General features: G+C 41.1%; 1 protein-coding gene across 2 annotated transcripts in view; it reads left to right on the top strand.

Annotated features, from left to right (window-relative positions):
• The window catches only part of VPS35 (VPS35 retromer complex component), a 30,632-nt gene extending 18,540 nt beyond the window's left edge, over positions 1-12,092 (top strand). Inside the window, exons 13-17 of one of the 2 annotated variants that reach the window (XM_032271521.1) lie at positions 1,476-1,598; positions 8,328-8,507; positions 8,995-9,234; positions 9,620-9,763; positions 11,123-12,092. In XM_032271521.1, coding sequence (XP_032127412.1) covers positions 1,476-1,598; positions 8,328-8,507; positions 8,995-9,234; positions 9,620-9,763; positions 11,123-11,302 — 867 coding nt within the window. In that variant the 3' untranslated portion in view covers positions 11,303-12,092. The remainder of the gene's footprint in view (positions 1-1,475; positions 1,599-8,327; positions 8,508-8,994; positions 9,235-9,619; positions 9,764-11,122) is intronic. The other variant, XM_032271522.1, reaches the window with a different exon arrangement.
• Positions 12,093-16,451: the final 4,359 nt, after the last annotated feature.

The raw sequence follows: 16,451 nt of genomic DNA, 5'->3' as shown, positions 1-16,451 counted from the left end.
GATGGTGTGTCTGTGTGTTTTCATTTTCTGTTGCATGCCAAATGTAGCAGCTGGGCATCATGGTGGGCACCTATAATCCCAGGTACTCAGGAGGGTAAGGCAGGAGAATCACTTGAACTCGGAAGGCAGAGGTGGCAGTGAGCCAAGATTGCGCCATTGCACTCCAGCCTGGGCAACAAGAGTGAAACTCCATCTCAAAAAAAATAAATAAATAAAGCAACTATGCCTTTTGCAAGTGTAATTGGTTATTCCCATGTATGGATATCTTTAAAGATAGGATCATTAACTGTCACTGCCCCTAGGGGAAATTCATTTTCTTATCCATCTACATATCAGAGAATTTCACAAAACCTGAATATGTCATTGTGTCACACATATTAAAAATATTTTATGAGCTGTGTGTTTTTCTTGTAATTTTTTCTGAATTGGCTATGTGTTGTGCCATTTCAGAAAAAATTCCAAGAAAAACAATTTATGGAATATTTCACAAGTGGCTCTTTTGAAGTATATTAGCATTTTCCTTTATTTAAATGGTCTTAATATTTTTCTGAATGAGGAGGTATGAGATGTACCTGTAATATGCACATAGTTGTTTTGTATCATAGTAATAGTTAACATTACTGAGCGTATGCCTTGTGCTAAGTAGTGGTAACACTTCACGTGTTACTTGATCTTCCCAACAACACTAGGAGTTTACAGAAACTTGTGGCTAAGAGAAGGTAAATAATTTGCCCAAGGCCACACATGTAGTAAGTATTAGGATCTACTTTGAATCTCTGAGTCTGTCTTCACCGCGTAGTTTTTTTTCACAGCCTATTTTTCTTTTCTTTTCTTTTTTTTTCTGAGATGGAATCTTGCTCTGTCACCCAGGTGGAGTGCAGTGGTGTGATCCCAGTTTACTGCAACTTCCGTCTCCTGGGTTCAAGCAATTCTGCCTCAGCCTCCCGAGTAGCTGGGATTACAGATGTGCGCCACCACGCCCAGCTAATTTTTGTATTTTTAGCAGAGACAGGCTTTCCCTGTGTTGGCCAGGCTGGTCTCAAACTCCTGATCTCAAATGACCTGCCCACCTTCATCCTTCCAAAGTGTTAGGATTACAGATGTGAGTCACTGCACCCAGCCAGAGCCTACATTCTTTATCAGTGCAGCATAGTTTGCACATGTGTGTGTGAAAATATATTTAAATATATCTTTGCTTATAACTCGCTATCTTGGGCAGGTTATACAATCTCTCTGAACCCCAGTCTTCCCCATTTGTGAAATCGGGTTGTATCTGTCTTTGGGTTGTTGTGACAACTTGAGGAGATAAGAAATATATAATATATGTAAATATATAAATATATAAATTGCCTACCATTAAAGTATATACCATTGTATATAGTCACAAAATGTTAGCAATGTTGATTGGAGCCCACATTTATTTTACAAATGATTATTCATAGTGGAATTTTTTTTCCTTAATTCTTTGACGTCAGATTTTGAACACAGCACGAAAACATTTTGGAGCTGGTGGAAATCAGCGGATTCGCTTCACATTGCCACCTTTGGTATTTGCAGCTTATCAGCTGGCTTTTCGATACAAAGAGAATTCTAAAGTGGTGAGTTTACTTTTAACTATTTCGCTACTTTTTTTTTCCCTTTTTCATCACTCTGAGTGTGTGTTTTATATTATAAAAAATTTCAAACATACAAAAATAGACAGTGGTATAATAAAATCCCATTTTTAGTAATACTCTATTTGTTCCTTAACCTGTGCAAAGTGTTCCTAACAGTGATGTTGGTGGATCACATACTAGCTGAGGGATCACATAAAAAACACTTAGAAATGCAGGATTAGGCTGGGCGCAGTGGCTCAGGCCTGTAATCCCAGGTCTTTGGGAGGCTGAGGCAGGCAGATCACAAGGTCAGGAGTTCAAGACCAGCCTGGCCAACATGGCAAAACCCTCTATCTACTAAAAATACAAAAATTCGCTGGGCATGGTGGCAGGTATCTGTAATCCCAGTTACTCCAGAGGCTGAGGTGGGAGAATCACTTGAACCTGGGTGGCGGAGGTTGCAGTGAGCCAAGACCGTACCATTGCACTCCTGCCTAAGCAACAAGAGCGAGACTTTGTCTCAAAAAAAAAAAAAAAAAAAAAAAGTGGATTTATGCTAAAACTTTTTCCTAAGTTCTTATTCAGGTTATCTTTAAAACCTAGGGAGAGGGCGTAGCATTGCAGTCATTTCTCTCTAAAGGCATATGATTGAATAATATCATGAGCTGTGGGCCACTTTTTATGAGCTTTTTTCTTCTTCAAACCAGAATCATGGCTTGAGTCTTCATGGTGTAGTTTTGTTTTGTTGTTGTTGTTGTTTTTGAGATGGAGTCTTTCTCTGTTGCCCAAGCTGAAGTGCAGTGGCACCATTTCAGCTCATTGCAACCTCTGCCTCCTGAGTTAAAGCGATTCTCCTGCCTCAGCCTCCCAAGTAGCAGGGACTACAGGCACGTGCTACCACACCCAGCTAATTTTTGTATTTTTAGTAGAGGCAGAGTTTCACCATGTTTGGCCAGGCTGTTCTCGAACTCTTGACCTCAGGTTACCCACCTGCCTCGGCCTCCCAAAGTGCTGGGATTATAGGCGTAAGCCACCATGCCTAGCCCAATGTGTACTTTTGAAGAAAATACCTCAAGCTCATGTACCTGAAAGCTGGACAGTCAGGTTCATGTTAAAGAACAACCTCAGTAACTTAATTTTGTTTACTTGCTTGTTTGTGTGGAGATAGGGTCTCACTCTGTCACTCAGGTGGGAGTGCTCAATCATGGCTCACCGCAAACTCCACCTTGTCGGTTCAAGTGATTCTTGTGTCTCAGCCTCCTAAGTAGCTGGGATTACAGGTGTGCACCACCACACCCAGCTAATTTTTGTATTTTTAGTAGAGACAGGGTCTCACCTGTTGACCAGTTGGTCTTGAACTTGCGGTCTCAAGTGATCCTCCTGCCTCAGCCTCCCAAAGTGCTGGGATTATAGGTGTGAGCCACTGCACCCAGCCTTAGCAGGGACTTAATTTTCTTATAATTGAGAAAAAAGATGTTCCTACCAGCATGAAACAGCAGCTTTTAGCCAATATTTATTAGGCCAGCTTATCATTCACTCTTTCCCAGCATTTATGGATAGGAATTTGTGACTATAATGTTAAAAATAACAACCAGCCTACATTACAAAGCCATAGTAATTAAAACAGTGTGGCAGTATGGTACTGGCATAAAAGCAGACACATAGACCAATGGAACAGAATAGAGAGTTTAGAAATAAATCCATGCATATGCAACAAAGAAACCTTTGATCAAGACACCAAGCATACACAATGGGGAAAAGGATGGTCTCTTCAGTACATAGTATTGGGAAAATTGGATATCCATATGCCAAAAAATGGAATTGGACTCTTGTACCATATACAATAATGAACTCAAAATGGATTAAAGACCTGAAACCATAAAAATCCTAGAAAAAAACATAGAGGAAAACCTTGTTGTTGGTCTTCGCAATGCTTTTTTTGGATATATAACCAAAAACTTAGGCAACCAAAGCAAAAATAAGCAAGTGGGACTCTATTAAACTAAAAAGCTCTGTACAACAAAGGAATCAAAGCAGCAGAGTGAAGAGAGAGCCAACGGAATGAGGAAGAATATTTGCAAATCATACATCTTAAAAGTGGTCAGTGTTCAAAATGTATAAGGAACGCAACTCAATAGCAAGAAAATGGATAACTTGATTAAAAAATGGGCAAAGGATCTGAATAGACATTTTTCCAAAGAAGACATACAAATGGCCAACTGGTATATGAAAAGATGTTCAACATCCTTTATCAGGAAAATGGAAATCAAAACCACTATGAGATACCACCTCACACCTGTCAGAACATTATCAAAAAGACAGAAAATAACAAGCGTTGGCAAGGATGTACAGAAATGGGAACCCTGTGTATCATAGATGGGAATAATAATAAATTATTATAATAATAAATTATATAGCCATTATGGAAAATGGTAGGGAGGGTCCTCAAAAAACTAAAAATAGAACTACCATGTGACCCTACAATCCCACATCTGATTATGTATTCAAAGGAAAGGAAATCGGTATCTCAAAGAGATACCTGCACTCCCATGTTTAGTGCAGCATTATTCACAATGATTGATATATGGAAACAACCTTAGTGTCTATCAATAGATGAATAAAGAAATTGTGTTGTGTGTATGTGTGTGTGTGTGTGTGTGTGTATATATATATGCATGTTTCTACTCACATATAATATTCTCTACATAGTAGGATATTATTCAACCATAGAAATGGAGAAAATATTGCTGTTATGACAAAGGGATGAATCTGGAGGACATTATTCTAAGTGAAATAAGCCAAACACAGAAAGGCAAATACTACATGACTTCATCTATATGTGGAATTGTTTTTTAAGTTGAATTCATCTCTCCTAGGCAAGACCCAATCTCTAGTAAAAAATTAACCAGGTGTGGTGGTGCATGCCTGTAGTCCTACCCACTCAAGAGGCCAGGGTGGGGCCAGGTGCGTTAGCTCACACCTGTAATCCTAGCACTTTGGGAGGTGGAGGTGGGTGGATCATCTGAAGTCAGGAATTTGAGACCAGCCTGGCCAATATGGTGAAATCTCGTCTTTACTAAAAATACAAAAATTAGCCAGGCATGGTGGCACATGCCTGTAATCCCAGCTACGCAGGAGGCTGAGGCAGGAGAATCACTTGAACCCAGGGGGTGGAGGTTGCAGTAAGCCAAGATCACGTCACTGCACTCCAGCCTGAGCCACAAAGTGAGACTCCATCTCAAAAAAAAAAAGAGGTTAGGGCAGGAGGACGGCTTGAGCCCAGAAGTTGGAGGCTGCAATGAATTATGATTGCGCTTCCGTGCTCCAGCCTGGGCAACAGAGGGAGACCCAGTCACTAAAAAATGGTTGAACTCACATAAGCAAAGAGTATAACAGTAGTTGCCAAAGAATACAAACTTTCAATTATAAGATAAAAAAAAAATCTGGGGATCAAAACAATTTAGGGCAAATAAGTAAAAGTAGCCTTTAGCCTTTACTTATTTACTAGACTACTTACTATGTGCCATACACTGTGCCAAGGACCTTATAGTTACTTGGATTATGGCATTTAATCCTTGGAACAAGTCTATGACTGTCACTGTCTTTTTTTTTTTTTTTTTTTTTTTTTTTTGTTTGAATCAAGGTCTTTGTCACCCAAGCTGGGATACAGTGATAGGATTACGGCTCACAGCAGCTTTGAACTCTTAGGCTCAAGCGATCCTCAGCCTCCTGAGTAGCTCGGGCTACAAGCATGTGCCACCATACTGGCTAATTTTTCGTAGACATGCGGTCTTACCATGTTGTCCAGGCTGGTCTCAAATTCCTGGGCTCAAGCAATCCTCCTGCCTCCTCAACCTCTCAAAGTGTTGGGATTACAGGCATGAGCCACCATGCCCAGCCTGTTACCATCTTTAGAAATGAAAAGAACTAATTGCATTAACAAGAAGAAATTTGTCAAACATGATAAAATATTTAACCTCACTTGTAATTACAGCAGAGAACCTTTTTTTTTTTTTTTTTTTTTTTCAGACAGAGTCTTGCTCTTGTCACCCAGGCTGGAGTGCAGAGGTGTGACCTCGGCTCACTGCAACCTCCACCTCCCAGGTTCAAGCAATTCTCCTGCGTCAGCCTCCTGAGTAGCTGGGATTACAGGTGCCCACCACCACGCACAGCTAATTTTTATATTTTTAGTAGAGACGGGGTTTTGCCATGTTGGCCAGGCTGGTCTTGAACTCCTGACTTCAGGCAATCCACCTGCCTCAGCCTCCCAGAGTGCTGAGATTACAGGCATGAGCCACTGCGCCCAGCCAACAGTGAAACTTTTAAGAAATCAAATTAGCGGCCGGGCGCGGTGGCTCAAGCCTGTAATCCCGGCACTTTGGGAGGCTGAGGCGGGTGGATCACGAGGTCAAGAGATCGAGACCATCCTGGTCAACATGGTGAAACCCTATCTCTACTAAAAATACAAAAAATTAGCTGGGCATGGTGGCGCGTGCCTGTAATCCCAGCTACTCAGGAGGCTGAGGCAGGAGAATTGCCTGAACCCAGGAGACAGAGGTTGTGGTGAGCCGAGATCGCGCCATTGCACTCCAGCCTGGGTAACAAGAGCGAAACTCCGTCTCAAAAAAAAAAAAAAAAAAAAAGAAATCAAATTAGCAAAGAGAAAAGAAAAATAAGGTTCAGCAATGGCAATGGTGTGGTGAAAATTCATTCTAATGTTGGCAGTGTGAATTACTACAGTCTTTCTAGGAAGTTGGCAGTATGTAACTAGGGTGTTAAAATATTCAATAATTTCACTTCAAGTGGAATTTCAAGAATTTATACTAAGGGAATAATTACGGTCTCAAGAAAGTTTGGTGTATATAGGACATTCATTATAATACCACAGATTATTTCTAAAAGGGAATAGTTAAATAAATTTTTCCATAGCCAGTTTCTGTAATATTTTCTAGTCATTAAAATGATTTCAAATTAGTATCGGGCAAATTGTTAGGACAACATAAGGGGAAAAAAATTAGATACAAATTGCTTGAAGTATAAATCCGATTTTGTTTAACTCTCAAGTAAGAAAATAAGGTCTGGGGGCAGTGGCTCAGACCTGTAATCCTAGCACTTTGGGATGTTGAGGCGGGTGGATCACTTGAGGTCAGGAGTGCAAGACTGGCCTGGCCAGTATGGTGAAATCCCATCTCTTCTAAAAATACAAAATTTTGCCGGTTGTGGTAGCGCACTTGTAATCCCAGCTACTCAGGAGGCTGAGGCAGAGGAGTGACTTGAACCCAGGAAGCAGAGGTTTCAGAGAGCTGAGATCTTCCCACTGCACTCTAGCCTGGGCAACAAAGCAAGACTCTTTCTCAAAAAAAGAAAAAAAACTACATGCAAAAATTCCAGTTACATTACATTTACATAGAAAAAAAGAAAGGAAGACATTTAGCATCAGAATCTTACTGATGATTATCCCTGGGCGATAGATTTAGGGATGACGTTTGGATGATTTTGTGTATTTTTCCAATTTTTATCAATTTGGGAATGTTACTTTACTAATCAGAAAAAACAAATAGCCAGGTGTGATGGCTCATGCTTGTAATCCCAACACTCTGGGAGGCTGAAGTTGGAGGTTTGCATGGGGCCGGTAGTTCAAGATCAGTCTGGAAAACAATGAGACCCTGTCTCTACAAAAAAAGTAAAAATTAGGCCGGGCGCGCTGGCTCAAGCCTGTAGTCCCAGCACTTTGGGAGGCCGAGGCGGGTGGATCACAAGGTCAAGAGATCGAGACCATCCTGGCCAACATGGTGAAACCCCGTCTCTACTAAAAATACAAAAAATTAGCTGGGCATGGTGGCGCGTGCCTGTAATCCCAGCTACTCAGGAGGCTGAGGCAGGAGAATTGCCTGAACCCAGGAGGCGGACGTCGCGGTGAGCTAAGATCGCGCCTTTGCACTCCAGCCTGGGTAACATGAGTGAAACTCCGTCTCAAAAAAAAAAAAAAGGGATTACAGTAAAAATTAGCTAGGTGTGGTGATGTGAGCTTGTAGTCCTAGCTATTCGGGAGTTTGACGTAGGAGCATCACTTGAACCCAGGAGTTCAAGGCTGCAGTGAGCTGTGATCATGCCACTGCACTCCAGCCTGGGTAACAGAACAAGATCCTGTCTTAAAAAAAAAAAAAAAAAAGTAGTAAGAAGTTGGACTTGGTGGCCCATGCCTGTGATCCCAGCACTTTGGGAGGCTGAGGCAGGCAAATCACTTGAGGTCAGGAGTTACCAGCCTGGCCAACATGGTGAAACCCCACCTCTTCTAAAAATAAAAAAAATTAGCTGGGCATGGTGGCGGGTGCCTGTAATCGCAGCTACTCGGAAGGCTGAGGCAGGAGAATCACTTGAACCCAGGAAGCGGAGGTTGCAGTGAGCCAAGATTGCGCCACTGCACTCCAGCCTGGGCAACAAGAGCAAAATTCCATCTCAAAAAAAAAGAAGAAAAAAGAAAAAACAAATATCAAATACGTTAATATTGCAAAGGCAATTTAACCTCAAATGACATTTTAAGAAGACATCCTGCTTGATTTACTTGTGTGCTCTGTAACTGAAACAGAGAGGGAAAATGACAGTAAAACTGTGCGCTCAACTTAATCAACTTTACTATTTTGTTCTACTACAAGTTTAAATAAAATTGAGTATTCTGAAACAAGTTAATTTTGAACTTATGGTAACTTAAAATGTTTTTTCTTGTTTTAGGATGACAAATGGGAAAAGAAATGCCAGAAGATTTTTTCATTTGCCCACCAGACTATCAGTGCTTTGATCAAAGCAGAGCTGGCAGAATTGCCCTTAAGACTTTTTCTTCAAGGAGCACTAGCTGCTGGGGAAATTGGTTTTGAAAATCATGAAACAGTCGCATATGAATTCATGTCCCAGGTGATGATCTGTTCTTTCTGAATGTCATATCAGCTCTGCTGAGCTCAGTTGCTTGTTCGTAGGCATGGCAGTATTGCACATGAATTTACTCCTCTTTCCCCTGAATATGTAACTACCACCTTCCCACCATCTTGGAACCTCTTTAATATTATTGTCAAAGTTGACTAGTGTTGATCATTTGCTAGGTGCTGATAAAATCTGATTTCCAACTGGGTTGTGGTAAAAGTGTTTCATGGAACATGGTTCCTTTGTCAATTCAGTTTGGGAAGCTTGGGTTAAACAAGTTGAAAGAAGTTTCTTTATTGCAACTTTTTAGCATTTTTACCATCTTAGCTGTGTCCTGTGGTCTCAAGAGAGCGTGCAGCATGTTCTGATATGAAGGCTGCAGAGGTCTCACAGGATGGAGGTTTGGTGAGAAGTACGTTGGAAAATGCTCAACTAGAGAATGGTTGGTCCTTGAAAGTCCTTTCTGCTTTGTGTTCACTAGGCATTTTCTCTGTATGAAGATGAAATCAGTGATTCCAAAGCACAGCTGGCTGCCATCACCTTGATCATTGGCACTTTTGAAAGGATGAAGTGCTTCAGTGAAGAGAATCATGAACCCCTGAGGACTCAGTGTGCCCTTGCTGCATCCAAACTTCTGAAGAAACCTGATCAGGGCCGAGCTGTGAGCACCTGTGCACATCTCTTCTGGTCTGGGAGAAACACAGACAAAAATGGAGAGGAGGTAAGGTGATTCCTAACTGCGTGGTAGCAGACAGAATCAATAACAGGGATCAATTGCCGTGGCCTTGTGCTCTAGAGGTGAAACATATGGGGTGCTTGGAAGTCTGATGAACAAAATTGCTTTGGTTTTGTAAAAAAAGAGTCTCATCCTGTAGTGAAGCCTTTGCTTTGAGGACATTGTAACATTGCAAGTCCAAACCACTACCTTTTTTTAAAAAAATACAGCTGTATACTTCAAAACAGAAGAAGGAGGAGAATGAAAAGGACTTAAATTTGTTGTATCCCTTTAAAACACGAAAGAGTACGGTCGGTAGTGTTGTGTTTCTTTGTATGAAAATGGGCTGTTTCATTAATCTCTTCACTGTCTTCCTACCCTTTTATTTTAGCTTCATGGAGGCAAGAGGGTAATGGAGTGCCTAAAGAAAGCTCTAAAAATAGCAAATCAGTGCATGGACCCCTCTCTACAAGTACAGCTTTTTATAGAAATTCTGAACAGATATATCTATTTTTATGAAAAGGAAAATGATGCGGTAAGTGCATTAGTAAAGTGTTGTTAATAAACTAATATTTTTCCTTCCTACTCTTAGGAGATTTGATATGTACAAAAGTTTATCATCCTGATACTTTAATCACTGTTCATTTGAAAAATATAAAATAGGCTGGGCGGCGGTGGCTCATGCCTGTAATCTCAGCCCTTTGGTAGGCTGAGGTGGGTGTATCACAAGGTCAAGACCAGCCTGACCAACATGGTGAAACCCCGTATCTACTAAAAGTACAAAAAATTAGCTGGATGTGGTGGCGCACACCTCTAATCCCAGCTACTCAGGAGGCTGAGGCAGGAGAATCACTTGAACCCAGCAGGCAGAGGTTGAAGTGAGCAGAGACTGTCATTGCACTCCAGCCTGGGTGACAGAGTAAGACTCAATCTCAAAAAAAATTTTTTTAAAGAAAAATATAAAATAATTTACAGATACCAAATAATAGGCTAATTTGTCATAATGTTCTAGTTTAAGATCATTCCTAGGCTGGTCGCAGTGGCTCACTTGTAATCACAGCACTTTAGAAGGCCGAGGCAGGTGGATCACCTGAGGTCAGGAGTTTGAGACCAGCCTGGCCAACATGGTGAAACTCCCTCTCTACTAAAAATAGAAAAATTAGCCAGGTGTGGTGGTGGGCGCCTATAATCCCAGCTACTTGGGAGGGTGACCAGGAAAATCGCTTGAACCCAGGAGGCAGAGGTTGCAGTGAACTGAGATTGCACCATTGCACTCCGGCCTGGGCAACAAAAGTGAAACTTCGTCTCAAAAAAAAAAAAAAAAAAAGATAATTCCTAAATGTAGAATCCTTTTAGCAATGCAGCTTTGGTCAAGATTGGAAAGTTAAATAAAATTTTGCTTTTTTTTTTTTTTTTTTTTTGATGGAGTTTCGCTCTGTCACCCAGGCAGGAATGCAGTTGTGCAATCTCAGCTTATTGCAACCTCTCCCTCCCGGGCTCTCATGCCTCAGCCTTCTGAGTAGCTGGAATTACAGGTGCCTGTCACCACACCCAGCTAATTTTTATATTTTTAGCACAGGTGGGGTTTCACCATGTTGGCCAGCTGGTCTTGAACTCCTGACCTCAAGTGATCTTCCCAAAGTGCTGGGATTACAGGCGTGAGCCACTGTGCTGGGCCAATTTTGCTTGTGTTTAAGAGTTGGTGTTTTTTTTGTTTTTCTTTTTTTGGATAGTCAGTTGTTCGAACTAGAAATTGTGCTCCCATCTTGCATTTTTCATAATTACTCAAGTAATTGTTGAGAGTAACAGAAACTCTTTAAAACAGTTTCATTAAATTGTCTTTTTTTTTTTGTGGTACATGCTTGATCATGAATTTGTATATACTCTTTTGCAGGTAACAATTCAGGTTTTAAACCAGCTTATCCAAAAGATTCGAGAAGACCTCCCAAATCTTGAGTCCAGTGAAGAAACAGAGCAGATTAACAAACATTTTCATAACACACTGGAGCATTTGCGCTTGCGACGGGAATCACCAGAATCTGAGGGGCCGATTTATGAAGGTCTCATCCTTTAAAAAGGAAACAGCTCACCATACTTCTTTCCATGTACATCCAGTGAGGGTTTTATTACGCTAGGTTTTCCTTCCATAGATTGTGCCTTTCAGAAATGCTGAGGTAGGTTTCCTGTTTCTTACCTGTGATGTGTTTTACCCAGCACCTCCGGACACTCACCTTCAGGACCTTAATAAAGTTATTCACTTGGTAAGTGTTCAAGTCTGTCTGATCACCCCAAGTAGCATGACTGATTTAAAATTCCTGTGATCTGTAAAAAAAAACAAAAAACAAAACACAAAAAACCCCACAAGCACTGATCTTGGCTACTAATGAAGCTCTTCTTCCTTTTTTTTTGTTTTGTTTCATTGTTGATAGTGTAATTTCTTCATTACTGGGGAGTACTAACCTAAAAGTGTCTGTCTCTTTTCTTCTCTAGTCCAATTTCAGATTAATTTAGGAGAAAGGAATACTGTATGTGAACTTCATCTTGGGCTTCTCCCTAAATTGCAAGATATGACCATGTGTAAAATTTTCCCTAAAACTAGAATATATTATTGCATGTTTGAGAATTTTAAAGTGTCATGGTCAAAACCAGAAACTATATTTTGCATATTTGGATTCAGCCATCCATTAAGAACTTATGTTGTCCTCTGGGCATATTTATCAAAATAATTTGGTTTTAAATAGTATAAAAGAAAATTTGTGATTTATATAATTTATGTATCTCCTTCATTGTAAATTTAGCAGGGAATGCATCACAATTATGATTTTTTTTTCACCAGTGAAACAATAAAGTTGCCATTAACAATTTTGGAGCTTTTTTCCCCTTTCATACTATCTTTATTGATAAAAAGAACTAGTATAATGCCTATGGAGTTTAATAGACATTCTCATATTTTCACAGAGCTTACTTAACTCTAGTTTTAGGCACTTGTTGAACAAGGCGGCATCTACTCTTTCAGTCAGTCATACCCCTTTTCTTTCCTCAACTTTACCCTACTTTTATCAAGTCGTGATGAATTCACGTAACGCCCCCCAAAGGTTCACCACCTGTGCTAGTAACCTGCTATGTAATAAGTTATCCCAAAATTTAGTGTGTTAAAACAGCAAACATTTATCTCAGAGGTCTCTGGATCAGGAATTTGGGAGCAGCTTAGCTGGTGGTTCTGGTATAGGGAGTGGTACAAGGTTGCAAGCAAGATACTGGCTGAGGCTGCAGTCATCTGAAGCTTCACCTGGGGCCGACTTCTTTGCTCACTGACCTGGCTGTTAGGCAGAGGCCCCATTTCCTCTCCTTCCACACAGTGTCCTCACAGTATGGTGGCTGGCTTTCCCCCGAGTGTGAAAGCAAGAAGGAAACCCACATTGCCTTTTGGTGGCCTCACCATGGAAGTGACACACTCATTTTTTGCCTTATTCTGTCAGTGGGGAATCACTAAGTCTGGCCTATATTCAAGGGTAAGGAGAATTAAGCTCCACCTCTTGGAGGGAGAATTTATAGACATTTTCAAATGACTATATCACTTAACTCCTCACCATCTGTCCTCCCATTGCTAGCACTTGATGACTAGCCCTTGCTAGGCTTTACATGAACAAATGTTTCCCCGAGTTAGAAAGTCAGTACCACTAAAATGTATCAAATGTTAAGCCTTTCTGTGGTATGTCGTAGTTCAGCAAACCCTTTTTGTTCTTTACAGGTGTTAGTTTACCCTGTATAAACCTGATTATGGCTTGACATGTCATTATTATTTACATGTTTTGTGAAATACAACTGGAATAGTAGAAAAGACATGAGAATACTTGAATTTGAGTTCAATTGGAGAGGTTGGTTTGCAGGCAAAATAATGTCAGTACAGTGTGTAAATTAGCTCTTATTTTCTGGGTTGAGATAAAAAGACCTGATTTTTAAAATAATAAACCAACAAAAGTAAATAAAAATGAAGCCAAAGCACTGTTGATAACCTTAACTTATGGATTTTTTTGTTGAACAAAAACTGAGTACTAGATATAGTTAGGCACTGAATCTAAACGTCAAGAAGGTAGTAGTCCCTAGCTTCAAGAATTTTAGTCTGCTGTGAATAGTTATCTGTAGTTACAGAAGATGGTAAGGGTATACCCAGGAGAGCAGTGAAGAAGGGCTTTGCGGGGTTGGACATGGGGAAGCTCTGCAGAGGGTTGAAAGAATTCTCACGGAATGTCAAGTCCAATACCCTATTTAGCCTTCTGTGGCCAGTGCTTGGCCTCCAGTCCCAAGCTACTCAAAGACAGACCCATGGGCTGAAGCCAGTTACATTCTTGCCTGTCTGTAATGAAAATTTAAAAACTGATTTGGCATTTAAAACCTTTTATAGCAATTTGGTAGATTAATTTTATGTCTATTGGATGTAATAAAAATTTGGCTTTGTGTTTTGTGTGTCTGCTACTCCCTGCTCTCCTTTTTTAGTAGTTTTTATATCTTACAAAAAAGTACCTGTCCTTGATGGGGGTGGGAATCCTTCACAGGTGGATGGAAATGCTGAACCAGGGCAGGCTTGGTGCTGAATGGCATTAAATTCCAAGACTAGGTTTCCTGTCTCCACAGAGGAAACCAGTAATTCTTAGAGTCCAGATGATTCCTCCTTTGCCTAGAAATTCGTGTGTCTTGACTCATCCTGAAGCCTGTGATTGGTAGTCATGAGGTTAATGAACTGCCCTGTCTGTTAACAGCCCTGGCTGATGTATGCACCTCAGAGGTGTTTGAGTTGATTAGGCATCAGAGCACCTAGAAGGAGAATAGTGAGCACTTGTAGTGTGTAATTCATGTGTAACTCTCAGAGCCATTGAGAAATGTGACAGACCTCAAGGAATAAGTACACTACCACGAGGGGATTGAAACACAAAGTCTGGGTTCCAGAGGGGTCTTCCATTACATTTGCTCTCAGAGACTCCAAGGTAGTAAGCTCAAGCAAAAAGGATTTCTCATCAGAATCGTCTTTGACAATGGGAATTTCAGACTGCATATTTTAAATGAAAGGTAGAGAAATCTGTGCAGAACACCTTCCTGTTTGCTGGGGTTGGTCCTAAGGGGATGCTGTGGGCATGGACAGTAGACACTGATTCAGGTGCCAGTATCCACATTTGCTGCACACTTGAATTCTCGAGAGTAGTGACCTGCCCTAGGTTTGATTAAAGATGTTTCCAGGCTTGTGGTAATGCAAAACAATTCATTTGGAAGGGGACTGGGAAACGTCTCGTATTGCTGATTACTCCACTAGGGCACGCTTCATTGTCCAACAAAACAGTCCATGCTTCTAAAATCTCTGGAGATAGACTATATATATATTTTGAGATAGAGTCTTGCTGTGTCACCCAGGCTGGAGTGCAGTGGCGTGATCTTGGCTCATTGCAACCTCCGCCTCCCTGGCTTAAGTGATTCTCCTGCCTCAGCCGCCCAAGTAGCTGGGATTAAAGGGGTGCACCACCATGCCTGGCTAATTTTTGTATTTTTAGTAGAGACTGGGTTTCACCGTATTGGCTGGGCTGGTCTCAAACACCTGACTTTGTGATCTGCCTGCCTTGGTCTCCCAAAGTACTGGGATTATAGGCATGAGCCACGGCGCCCAGCCGTATTGTATATTTTATCACTCATTGCAGTGTTTAGCCTTGTGTCAGTAGTGTCTTCAAATAAGTAAAATCTTAGGCTGTGACTTAAATCCATTTTCACATAGCAGAGAGCAAAATAGAAACACAAGGAAACCTTTAGAGGCTTCATAACTGTTGGGAATGGGCTATTCTCAATTGTTTCAGAGTCAAGATACAAATTACTTCCCAAGGTTAGTTAGACCTATGGGTAAACTCTATGCTGTTGACCACTCTTGAGTACAAAGTCCTAGAGGGCAATTCCATATACTACATTTTACAGGAGCTTGTAGGAACCAGTTTCTTATATGGGTTCCATGTTTCCTTGTGGCAAAGACTGAAGTGGGTGGCAAGGCTTAGGGGAAGTGTTTGTGACTTTTTCCTCCATGAGCCATGGGCCATGACAGGTGAAATGAGTGACCGAGGGGCTCAATCAATTGAGGGCTATTCAGCCTGCTTTGGGGGGTGTCTGGGGAAAACAGTGAGCCACAGGTATCTGTGGCTGTTTTTCCAAAGATGTTTTCAGTAGGTTTCATTATACATTTCCTTAAAGAGAGGACGGAGAAGGCATGCAGGAAGGGGAGCAGGTAGGCAATAAGGCAAATGGTTACATTATTGTGAGACTTTAGTGTCCAGAATTCTATATTTTACATAGATAAGGTTAGTGTTTGAAGGAAAAAGAGAAGAAAAGGAAGAATCAATGACGCAGGTGTCTCTGGGTAGGTGGAAGAATGACTGATCTTGTCTTTGTTTTGCACCTGGGAAGATACACTCGTAATGGACATTTTCAATCAGTGAGCAATCCAGTGGACTTTAGTTTTAGGAGCTAGATGTGGATTGCAGACCTGAAGTTAGAATTGACTCATCCTTGATTGTGGGCGGCCAGCAAAGCATTTGAAACCACCTTTGCAAAAATTATAACTGAGGAAATTATGACAGTGAAAGACATCAGACCTAACTGACTTCATCTTGCTTCTAACCTATAATTTGTCTTTGTTCATTCCTGGGCATGGGCCAAACTAACTTTGGGAAGGAATTCAGTTCATGGTTTGACTCTGAAACAAAATTGATAACAGACCTTTCCCAAAAAGACCCCCTTCTTGCCTGGGGACCTGTCTCCTTTGCAGGACTAACAAATAGCTAGAAGATTAGAAATTACAGTTTAGGGGTCATGCAGCCTCTGACTCCAAGAGTCTGAACTTCCCCAAATTGCTCTTGGGGATAACATCACTACTGTAAAACCTAGTAGCGGTGCTTGAGATAGTTTGTAGACTCTGCCCTCGTTGGATCAGCTGACACCACCCAGACCCATAATGTGGCTCAACAAGTTCTGCCATCCCACCCAGGAAGAGAAGACAGCAAGAAAACCTCACTTCGACCACCTGTGATTCCATTTCCAACCTGACCAATCACACTCCCCACTTCCTAAGCCCCTACCTCCCAAATTCTCTTTAAAAATTCTGATCCCTAAATGCTTGGGGAGACTGATTTGAGTAATAATAAAACTCCAATCTCCCGCGCAGCCAGCTGTGTATGATTTACTTTTTCTCC

The sequence above is a fragment of the Sapajus apella genome, unplaced genomic scaffold (genome assembly GCF_009761245.1).
Source record: "Sapajus apella isolate SASKATOON/1434 unplaced genomic scaffold, GSC_monkey_1.0 scaffold235, whole genome shotgun sequence".
NCBI classification, from domain to species: Eukaryota; Metazoa; Chordata; class Mammalia; order Primates; family Cebidae; genus Sapajus; species Sapajus apella.
Note: the sequence above shows the minus strand (reverse complement) of the source record. Positions and strands in the feature narration are given on the sequence as shown.